We start from the raw sequence: 12,132 nt of genomic DNA, 5'->3' as shown, positions 1-12,132 counted from the left end.
GATGTAAAATGAATCTATTTTTTAAAACACCTTTGTTTTTATACCCCTCACACCTTTGCAAAAAGATAAGGGCCGTGTGCAAAAAATATGCTGACTACACAGGTAAATACTTGAGGGCCGTGTGCAAAAACATTGCAAGAATGTGATTATGACGTCACACTTTTCATTCACAGTCTAGACTGTCTAGCCAGGCAGCCGGTTCAAACTGGATTTTTACTGAAAAAACCATAACAAAGAAAACACAGATTTTTGATTTTTTTTTCATTCTTTATTTGTAACAACAAACAACAAACAACAACAAACAACGTATTTACAATACATTTTGATAAAAACATTGACACTTTTGTCCATGACCCGTAGGTAATTTATGATAAGTGTTTTGAAACCAATTCGCTACATATCTGTCCCTTTGTAAAGCCGTACTCTGGTCAAAAGGGAATAACCATTCGTCGGTTTTCTTTCTTTTCTTGTCTCTCTGATGTAAATAATACACGCAATATTGTCCACACACGTCGGTATTCCAGTCTTGATAGCGATACGGATTATATATCCATTGCTGAGCATGACGCTGGATAAAATCTTGAATTTCTTTTTGTAAGGGAGGAAATCCATAAGAATCGAAATATTCCACCACGGGATTGCTCACATATAGACACACCCAATGTTCTCCAGGTCGATCTTGAGGATCCGTATTGACCACGACAGCTTTTTCTCCAGGTCTTAATTGATCCGGTAATAAATCTACAGGATACACACCTCCAAAAGAACTCTTGAATTCTCTGGATAAGACTTCTCTCAATTGCCCCGTATCCATTTTTAGTAATCAATGCTCACTTCTCTCTGTTTGTTAATTTCTAATAGGTTATCGAATTCTGCATACACCACACAATTTAAGGTAGTGGCCGTATTGGCGGTAAACTGCACTTCTACTCTCAGATTTCCTGTTTCTATGAGATGGAATTTATCCGATTGCGCTTCTTGATCTTTAGTGAAATCCCAGCCCCATAGAGTGTAGCCGCTTTTATACTCTTCTAAGGTGATGTCTGGAGCCCAATCTTCTCCTAATTTTCCCAGAGCTTGATACAGACTGAGATAAGATCTCAGATATAAATCGTCGTTGAAATTAGGCTCAAAACAACGAGTACTCATGGTCTCTCCGTTGATACTGACATCTAATTTCTTGATCCCAAAGTTTTGGAAATGAAAGGGATTTTTAGTTTTATCCCCGTTAAAGGCCGCATTCTCCACAAAGCCTAAAATGAGACGTTTAGGCATCTGGCCTTGAAACAGATGATCCGTAATCTTAGACTGAGTTCCTGTGGGGATGGTAAAGGTTTTCACTTCCACTCTTCTCAAGGGATATTTGGCTCTGTGGGTATTCAAACTCTGATTAATGGCATTCATCATGACTGGTGTGGGTTTGACTTTTCTCACCCACAAGACCATACTCAAAATTTTCACTTTTCCTGTACTTCCTCCTTTGATCATCATGTAGAAAGCAGGTCTAGCTCGATTAAATCGCAAACGGACGTCCACTCCATTAGGTAGAAATCGATCTTGTTGAAACAAATCCAGATGTAAACGATCCAGCAAACTGATTTTCTTACTGTCAGCAATAGCTTGGTGTCTTTTTCGGAATCCTTCGTTTTTAGAATTGGCTGGAAACGCTGTGAGGATGGGTTCGTCAATGGTCACCGTGTCTTTACCTGAACCTTTACTTACATCAAAGGTCTTATTTTGAGCTACACCAAGAGCCTCTAACCCCACTTCGTCCATGTGTCCTGCCGTATCTTTTTCCCACAGACTACAGGCCCTCGCCTGTGTCTTTAATGTTCTGGGTTGGTAAGACAATAATTTCTCCAGATAAGCTTTGTAAGGATAAGTATCCGTCCCTGGAGTCACTATTTTTCCATTCAGACTGATATCGATTTCCGTAAACATGGAATGTAAGATATATTATTCACTGGACTCGAAGTGCTGTTTGCCCCGGTCAGATTACTTCCATCGTCTTTGGTAAATTTACATACCATTTGAAGATAAGTTTGAGATAAATCCAGATAGTGATCTCCTTGTCCTTTAATTTCAAATTCGATGGGAGCGGTGTCCGAATCTAAAGTACTGGAAATGGGGTAATATTCTTCCCATTTCGAGTCTTCTAAAGCAATATTAGTGGGAGGGACTTCAAACAATTGTAAATTGTTCATCCCACACGCACAGGAATCGGGTTGTAACATGATGTGTCTACTAGGATTCAGTTTTCACAAATGAACCTTCTGTTCACAGGACTGGCCTATTTATACCCCTCTCTCAGTCAAACACATCTAAAGGACGTTTTCTTTTAGGAATTCCTCCTCCTTGTTTTTTCCTTTTTCTCTTAGGACCTCCTCGGGCTAACATAGGGGTCTTTTTTCTTCTGTTGTTAGTACCTCCTAGATTCATTCTCTGTTTCACCATTCCCGAAGTATTTTTTAGAGCTTGTACTCCGTGAGTTTTGACTGCGTCTTTTAAAGATCTCTTATTTTCTAATACGTCTAATCCCGTTCTAGCAGCAGCAGTCAAGGCGTGTTTAGCTCCTGTTTTCAGTAAATCAGTAAAAAATCCTCGCCCTCTCTGTCGTCTTCTTTTTCTTCTTGTTATTTTAATCACCATTCCCGATCCCCTCTGTTTTTTCATTCTTTTTCTTCTTCTTTTGTTAGTACCTCCTAGATTCATTCTCTGTTTCACCATTCCCGAAGTATTTTTTAGAGCTTGTACTCCGTGAGTTTTGACTGCGTCTTTTAAAGATCTCTTATTTTCTAATACGTCTAACCCCGTTCTAGCAGCAGCAGTCAAGGCGTGTTTAGCTCCGGTTTTCAGTAAATCAGTAAAAAATCCTTCCCCTCTTTGATAGTTTTGGGGTGGATAATAGCCTGGTGGTGGTGGTGGTGGTGGTGGGGGTTGCTGTTGACCCAATAATCCTCCTACTAGATTGCTGACTAAAGGAGCTGCTACTTTAAATAGGGATCCTAAAAAACCGTGTCCTTTTTGACGTAATAACCCTCTATGATAGACAAACTGTCCGTGTCCTCTTTGTCTCAGTAATCCGGGATGATACTGCATGGTTCATGTCTCTTATTCAACTGACCTTTCTGTCCTCGGGGGACTTCCTTTTATACCCTTTTTTAGGGCTGAATACAATACAATACAGACAGCAGACCAGACAAGCCACCACGCCCAATAAGATGGAACACAATAACGGTACATTCATCTCAGTATACTTTTCTGAAATGAAGTTTCACCACTGATTTACCACTTACAAAGGGCATGGGAGTCCCTAAAGGAGTCATGATGTGAATCTCAATGGTATCGAAATGTTTTTTACTTAGTTTCAAATATTCCGCTCGAATGGGTTCCCATTTGGCTTGTTTTGAATCCTCCAAATGAAATGTACAAGGCACCACTCTTAAGAGTTTCAAGGCATTGGATCCTACCGTCTGGGGTTGAATCAAGTCACAATAGACATACATGGATTTCAGATTTTCATATAAATCCACAGTATTGTTTCCCAAGTAACTAATGTTGATCCATTTGGTCATGTTTTCTGTATCGTTCTGAAGAATGACTTTCTGACTGTCCATGCCTAGCTTATAAGCTAGGGATGTGGGGAAACGAATGCATAAGGGAGTAAGATTTTTTCCATTAATTTGATACATCACTCGATCATAGGTCTCGTAATATACTAATTTCATAGAATTTTCTTCATCTGGATGACCAACGGTTTTCCATATTTTTCTCAATGATCTCTGTAGTCCTAGACTTATTTCCTCTGTTAAAGCCTTGGGGTGAACGTAAGGCCCGGGTCTGAAGTGAATTCGTCTAATTTCCATCTTGCCATCTAGATCAATGAGTGAAGGCCGTTTATTATGGGCCCAATCTATCAGTACAGGACATTGACGTAATGGCATTGGGTCTAAGGTTTTCATTTTAAATCTGCCCGATTTAAAAACATTTGGGTCTTTGATATCTTTGTTATGGGGAGCAAAAGACTGAGGGATCAGGATGTCAAAATAAGCCTCCTTTTCTGTAATGTTTTTCAATGAATTGGGATACATCATTTCTGTTAAAGCCACTTCCCATTCTCCGTCGGTTAAATCCACTGTTTGTGGTAATAAGGTTTTAAATTGAGCGGTCGTATTGGTAGAAAAAGAGGCCATAGACCCATCACTGGGTAAAGTCATGTAAAACCCACTGCTCTCTGCCATGTTCAATCTAAGACTGAGACCTTTGACCTAAGGACCTTTGTATTTATAACAACTTCTTTTTTTTTTTGTATATAGGGGAAAAAATAACAACACTAGAATTTTTGTTTTTCTTTTATTTTATTGATTCATAACAATAACAACAAGAACAAGAAACAAGAACATCATTATAATAACAAACATTCAAAACTTTGATTCAGTTCTTTTTGTATGGGGAAGGATCTCCTCATGTACAAATAGTCTGTTTCACAACGGTTACCACAGGCATTGAATCCTTTTACGATCACTTCTTTCAAATAGTCTTTAATACAATCTCCAGCTTTTTCCATCCATTTCCCTTGAAACAAAGTGCTTTCGGGTCCCTCTCTTTGGTGAGGCAAGACGTAATTGATTTTCCATTTGAATTCCCGATACTTGGGCTGTCTGGGTCCTAATAAGACCATGTGTTTACTTCTTTGGCGGTCCGGTAACTTGAATCTCTTATACAGGTAGATTTCATGGAGACCTGTTTGTCCTGGATTCTGATCAAAGAAATCTTGAATACATGTCTCTTTGTTTTTCATCCATTCTCCCTTTAAACTAGTCCCTTCAGGTTCTACTATTTTCCAACGATACTCTGAGCTTAAAAATTCCATGACGTGTGCTCTGTCCCTCACTCAGATCAGAACTGATCCTCTTAGGGATATGGTGTCTCCTTTTTATAGAGGGATGTATCTATTTTTAGATTCCGGGATTAACTGGGTGAATTGGTCTTCTTGGTGGTAGGGGTATGATGCATCATGGTAGGACTAGGCATGATGTAACCCACCGAAGAACTCACACACACCATCCAATATTCTCGATTAGAATCGTGTAAAGCTAACATGACCACACTGGTGATGATGAGGGAAATACAAATGAATAATTGTGCAAAATACACAATTTCTTCTCGAGGAATATTCTCTCCACAAAATTTCCAATGAGGTGTTATTTGATGAGATCCGTTTGGGGAATCCATGAATCGAAACTTGGGGGATATCCTTTCCACCGGACTTTAACTTCTTGAATGATTTTTTTCCCGACTCGTCGCTTTTTATACCCCAAGATTTCCTCCACTTCGTACACGTCGTCTTTTTTAATGATCTGTTGTAATTCTTTCTCGTAAAAAGTCCCTTCTAATTCCTCCTGGTTATAATCTTGTACTCGATACACGTAAGGATACCGACCGGGGACTCGTTGAGCAATGGTAAATATTTCCGTGGTCCAGTTCGGTAAATATCCTTTTTCAAAAGTGCGTTTGGCTTTACTGATGCGCACTTTATCTCCTGTTTTAAATTTGGGGGGTTTTTTGGTTTTAGGTGATGATTCTTCCCCATATAAAGTTTTCCAGACTTTTAACACATTCGAGGGCTTCACTTGAGCTGGAGCTCTTTGGATACTGCGATGATAGGTATGATTGTAAGCATACACTAAATCCGGTAAGACCTCTAAATACCGTCTGGTCTTATTCCGAGTGAAATACCGCCACATGCGTGCTTTGAGGGTTCTCTGAAATCGTTCCACGATACTGGCTTTGGTGTCCGTATTGCGAGTGGTAAAGAAATGAATGGATTTAAATGCCTGTAAGAATTCTCGATTGGTAAATTCTTTGCCTTGATCCGATTGAATGCGGACGGGACGTCGACCGTCTTGTCGGAAAATCTCTTGTAATCCTCGAATCATTTCTTTTCCCGTTTTCTGTTTTAAAGGCACCACCCAAGCATATTTAGATAAGACGTCAATGGCACACAATAAAAAAGTATAGCCGTCATTATGTTTCTTTAAACTGGACACATCGGCTAAATCTAATTGCCATTGTTCGTCCATATCCGTCACTCTGGTCTGTTGTCTCCGGAATTTTCGATGAATGGGTTTATGTAAGGTATAAGTATCTTGCTCTTTTAACCATTCTCGTATGGTGTTTAAGGAAATCTTATGTCCCAAACTTTTGACCTGACGATACAAAGTCTGTATGCCTCCATACCCTCTCTTGGGATCGTAATAAATCTCTGTTAAAATGTCTCCCACTTCCTTCTTCTTCTTCTTCATGTCTTAGGCAATGATAGCCAATTTTCCTCGATTTGTTGTAATCTCTTTTGAAATGGATCTGTTCTGGCTTTCTTTTTCTTCTGGAGGGCCTCCTCTAACCTTAAAATAGGGGAAGGCTTGGATTTTATAGATCGTCTAATAGGGGTCAAAAAAGAGGAAGCATCATGAAATCCGCTCTCTTCCTCTTCGTCGTCCTCGTCACTCAAAACCCCTTTAGGAGTACTGATTTTTCCTGGTTTCTGCATGGCTTTTATAAGGTCTCGATTTTGCAAGTAAACCATGGGAGTACGGGTCTCTTTTAAAGCTTGAGCAAATTGTTCTATTCCTTTAGGCACCGGTTGACTTTTGAGAGGTTTAGATCTCATACTATCAGCCATTAAATCCACAATGTTAGAATCGGGCACTTTTTGACCTCGATAACTGATTTCTCCGTCTTTATCCCAAGTCAAGACTTTGGTTTTCTTTAAATGATTTAATAATAATTCAGCTTTTCTTTGCATGGGTTTATTCACGCTTTGAATGATTTGTTGATCGATCTCGGGATCTGGAGCTGCTGCTGCTACTGCTGGAGCTGCTGCTGCGGGGGCTGGGGCTAAGGGTGCAGGGTTTTTTTTCCCTGGCTCCCTCGCTTGTTGTAAATAATTCCTATACCGATGAAGCTCTTGACCGTATAAAGCCACTTTTTCTTCTGGAGTTAAATCTTCACGTCTGGTAATCTGGTCCAATTCTTGACCTATACTCAGCGTAGATTGAAATTCCGGAGGTTTGGGGAGTTTTCCTTTGAGTTCATTCAACAGAACTTCAGGTACTAACACCATTTTACGACTCATTTTAGAAGGTTCAACAGTAAAGGAGCGGCTGCTGCGAATAAAAGAGGAAAAATACCTCCTTTTTGTTGTACTAATAAAGCTCTTCGTCTCTGGATGGATTGAGGTTGAACCAGTCTCCTTAAGATGTGTTTCTTAGGAGCTAGTTTTCGTTTCTGAGCCGAATGGAGAGGTAACACTCCTTTTAATAGGTTGTAGACGATCTCACAAATTTTCAGAATACAATCTCCAGAACAATGTTTTAAAATCCCCGTTTTTAAGGACGAGGAATAGTGAGGATCCGATAACACTCTTAAAAGAGGAGCATGCGCTTTTAATCGCGTACAACATCCCTTTTTCTTCTTGGCCATCTTTGAAAACAATGAAGAGAAGTCTCTCATGTCACTCCCTTTTATAGTCTTAAGGAGGGGCATACCCTCCGTGTTTGTCACTCTCGTGTTTATCTCTATTTTTCTCCCTGACATAAATTTTTCCACAATATCGGCATTTATATCTCAGACCTTTAGGAAGTTGAGGGGTGGAGGCTGTCAAGGGTTGAAAACGTGTGATTTTAGGGACATGAATGGGAACTTTAATTCCAGGGGAGGGAATGCCCACATTCACTCGAGGAAACACTTCTAAATCGCTAGCTCTTTGACTCCCTATGGGTCCCATAGTACGATCCATTCTCAGTTCTGCTTGTTTCTTGAGTAACTCTCCTATGGTCTTTTGTCTTTGTTCCTTATAATACTGATTGATTTCGTTTTTTAAACTTTCGGGCATGGCTTTACTTTGAGCTAGAGTTTGAGGGGTCCTTTTTACCGCCCCTGTTTTCTTGGGAGGGGCTTTTTTCTTCTTAGGAGGGGCTTTTCTCTTCTTGGGTGGGGCTTTTGGCTTCTTCTTTTTTCTACTCTTTTGAGCTGCTCCTCCCACTCGGACCATCCAATCTGGAAACACTCTTTGTTTCTTATTATCGACTCTTACCACTACACTCTTTAAACGACGAACCCGTCGTTTTTTAGGACTATTCCATTTGAATAAATGACGAATGATGACTCCACCTAGAAATCCAGCTCCTCCGCGTTTTAAAATAGCCGTTTTCCTTTCTTCGTCACTAGCCGATTGATCGGCAATGATCTTTAAATCTTGACGATGACGATCGATAAACTTTTGAGTCAGTTTATTGATAGGTAAGACCCCTTTCATTAAATTGCGAGCTCCCATGGCAAACCAATTCAATAAGGCTTTACGCCCTAATTCGATTAAATGGGCTCGTTTGGTGGGATCTCGTTCCCGCTGTAAACGTCGTAAGGTTCTCACTAATTTACTCTTGGCAGATGGAGCCATGATGAGAGTGAAATGAATAATGACTCAGAAGAGTGGGAAACACTTTTATTTATACTCTTGAGGCATGTGTATAGTCAACAATTCAAACATTCGACTTCTTAATCGGTATTCGTCTGGGGTCTGGGGACTCAAATCCACGAGAAGATAGCCGTGAGGTACCTGGGTGGCTTCTTGATAAGCAGACATCAAATGAGGCAAAGCTAGCTGACGACTCAATACACTGATCTGAGATTTGTCTCTGGGATTTTTGAATAAGACTAAATAATGAGCATTCAAACTAATGGTGCGATGAGAGGCAGCTCGATCAAATAAATTCTGAGTGATGTAAATCACACTGGTATTCCGATGATGAGCTTTACGGGTAAACCAATCCACAATCGATTCGATGGCTTTTCCTCCCATCATGTCGTCAAAAATGAGTAAATGGGGCACACTCAAATTGGCTACTAATTTCTCGTCGTCTTCTGGAATATTTCGGATGAAAGATACCTTCTCTTTTAAAGAAGTGTAAGCGGGTTGCCATTCCCGATAACACCAGACGATCTTTTCGGGCCTGGGGGTGATCCAGTCTAGATTGTTCACTAATGACTTGACGAATTCTGTTTTGCCCGATTTCGAGGGTCCAGCAACTACCATGGTAAATTCGTGTTTCAATTGAAAAGAGGGGAGGGGTGTCTCCTCGGAATACATGTTGATGAATGAAAGAAAAGATGGGTTCAGGGTCTTATTTATAGTGAACACAGAAATCTTTTTCATTTTTAAAAAATAAAGAATGTCTATTTTATAGAGAAGAAACAACACATATAAAAACAATTCAATTTTTTATTTGTAACAAACAAACAAACAAACAAACATATCAATAACCATAAGGTAGAGTGTTATAATTCTCTACAATTTGTCTCTTGTCATATACAATTCTAACTGTTTTCTCTGAAGGTTTGTTCACCACCTCACAATCACGGGTCCTCTGGATTTTGCTGGGATAGGGGACTTTTACTTCCTCTATTTCTCCCTTGAGCATTTTTTCTAAAGTCTCTGGGCACACCAACTGAGAGGTTCGATGGTTGAGAGTGACCCCTTTGCATTTATGAACCTCGGTTCCTTTGTCCGTCCGGAAACCATAATTTTTAGGACCTGCCGACATGAATTTGGTGATGTGATCCCCGTCTAATTCGTCGGTCCATTCTCCTAAACTATTGCCCAAAGTAGGATTAAAAGCTCCTTCCTTATGTTGGTAAATGATACTGTCCGTATCGAAATAAAGGCCCCGTTCTTCTAAAGGTCGTAAAGTCTCGTAGAGATGTAAGCGGGCATAGGCGGTGGTAAAACAAGCCAGGATCACGTTTCCAAAGGGACATTCTTCGACGAATTCCTGTTTGTCTTGAAAATTCACTAGAATCTTGTCTTCAATGGAATCTTCTTTATTGACTAAGAGTCGCACACCCTTGATGTCGAGAGTCGAATTTTGTAAGAGTTGATGTAATTCCTCTACTTCGTCCAAGTATCTGACTTTGGGTAATAACAATCGTTGAGCAAATTTTCCCCACAGACAATTTAAAAAGAGTTTAGCAATGGTTCTTAACACTGGATTCTTCTTGATACTGAGAATGTCCATCATGAATCCTTCTTTGTATAACACTTCTCGAATGTAATCTTGTTCTTGTTCTGAGGTCTTACATTCGGGGGGAAATCCGGACGCTTCCTGTTTGATCTTGAGGAAGGTATCGATGTAGTCTTTAAATAAGTCTTGATTGCTTTCTTTGAAATGCCACACTTCGTAAGTTTGCTCTAAGGTATAGCCCATGTCCAAGGCTTTATGTAATTCGCTCGTCACCCAAGTACCCGTGAGACTACGTTCCCGATCGGTGTGTTGACATGGGTGTTGAGACGTAGAGTCTTGTTGTTGGGCACACGTGCGACATAAGGGAAATAATAACTTACCTCCCGTCCGATAAGGTAATACGGGGTGAAAGAGGCCTCGGGGTGGTAAGACCCGACAGTGAATGAGACCGAAATAACTTCTCACGTCCTGGAAGTCGTCTGTGATGATCTCGGGATGCCCTAGGGGAAAAGGTCTGTGTTTCAACACGTAAGGGTATAAGGAACACACGTCCACGTATCTCATGTCCCCTTCTTCACAATATAATTTAGTGGCATTGGTCCGGCCTCCGTACAGGGCTTCTCGAGGTTTCAAAGGATCCGGAATGTCCAGATCTCGTACAAATTGCTGTAAAGTCTCATCTTGTTGCACTTGTTGATCGAAATCGTGCTCCCAGATACTACACACGTTGTACCCCATGTCCTTTAAATCCGCAGTCCTTCTGAGGGTTTTCTCGTGTAATTGTTGGTAAGTAAATTGGGTCCGGTGAGGATGAGTTTCCGTCTGTAAACTGGGATAGCAAGTGGGGCATCCGTGCCAATAGCATCCGTAAAATTCGTAGACGGTACGAGTCGCTTCCTGGTATCCGTCGACGGTATAATTTCCGATCGGGACTTCGCCTCCGTTTCTGGCATGTCGTATGTGACATCCATTCTGATGACTCATCCAGGTGAGCCATCGACAGGCTTTGGCCGAATATTGTCGTGCCGGTTCATACCCGAGGTTCGGAATGATGGCAATGCTGTCTTTAGGCATGAAATTTCGACGGTACGCTAAATTAGCAGCACTGGCAAACGTGATGGATTCCTGGAAAGGGTCCACGTTGACCAACTTCTTGAGGGTGCTTCTAAACCGTGCACAGCATTTGTGTAAAATGTCGACGTCCGAGATACAATACCCTACAAACTCTTTCTGGAAATCAAACACTTTTCCCCTCTGTTGGTCGTACCATTCGTAAAAAGCCTCTCGTCCACTGGTAGTCATTTCGTCCGGATTGTAGAAAGCTGCCGGTGGATAAGGTCCCACGTAATTCTGGTTCTGTTCCGTATTAAAAAAGTGAGGGAAATAACCTTTCTTCATTTCGTTCAAATCGAAAGCGGAGGGCATCTGGGCCAAAGGAAAGGTTAAGAAACTATACGAGTCGATGAATTTGAGTCCACATATTTCCATGGACAAGATCTTACTCCCGTTCATGATCACGTTAGGTTTCAGGGGAGAAGAATGCACTATGTAATTCAAAATGAATTGTCCGTCGTATCCTTTGAAGTTATGGGCGATGACGATGGCCCCGTCGTGTACTAAAGTGGAATTCTTAGTACCTGTAGTGGGTTGAAATAACCAGTCCATGAACTTCTTTAAGGTGTCTGGGCCTTGAAATAGGTGCTGACGGGGTCCCATGTGTTGACAATGAGGACAAGGTTGGTCTATGGGTAAGTCATCGCAATGTTGACAGACGCGATGTGCCACACACAGATTAGGAACGTGAATGCCCGATTCCTGAGTGCATTCGAAATCGAAATAAATGGTAAACTCTAAGGTGTCTTTTCCCTTCTTCTTCTTCTTGGGTTTCTGTCGAACGTAGCACCGATGATCGGCATCGACGATTTTCTTACAGATCTTACACTGTTTCTGATCTCCGCATTTGTGATGAGGAAATAATTTCTTAGGTATCCAGGACTGACATTTCTCGCATAGCCCCATTAAATTGCACACAGTAGTGCTGGTCTTCTTACTATGGGGTTTTAAATGATTTTCGTAGCAGGTCCTGTTCTTAAACATTCCATGGCATTCCTGG

General features: G+C 40.9%; 1 protein-coding gene across 1 annotated transcript; it reads right to left on the bottom strand.

Moving 5' to 3' along the window:
• Nucleotides 1–9,314: 9,314 nt before the first annotated feature.
• LOC134260515 (uncharacterized) lies at nucleotides 9,315–11,531 on the bottom strand. Its single transcript, XM_062743071.1, has one exon. It carries the CDS (start codon nucleotides 11,529–11,531, stop codon nucleotides 9,315–9,317), a length of 2,217 nt encoding a protein of 738 aa, XP_062599055.1.
• Nucleotides 11,532–12,132: the final 601 nt, after the last annotated feature.

This window comes from Saccostrea cucullata, unplaced genomic scaffold (genome assembly GCF_032062105.1).
Source record: "Saccostrea cucullata isolate Sc308-1 unplaced genomic scaffold, CSIRO_AGI_Scuc_v1 ctg2137, whole genome shotgun sequence".
Taxonomy (NCBI): Eukaryota; Metazoa; Mollusca; class Bivalvia; order Ostreida; family Ostreidae; genus Saccostrea; species Saccostrea cuccullata.
This window is presented reverse-complemented; position numbering and strand designations above follow the sequence as displayed.

Bases quoted from the DNA above. Each gene is read 5' to 3' on its own strand.
- LOC134260515 (XM_062743071.1), bottom strand. From the start codon at position 11,531: ATGAACGGGAGTAAGATCTTGTCCATGGAAATATGTGGACTCAAATTC.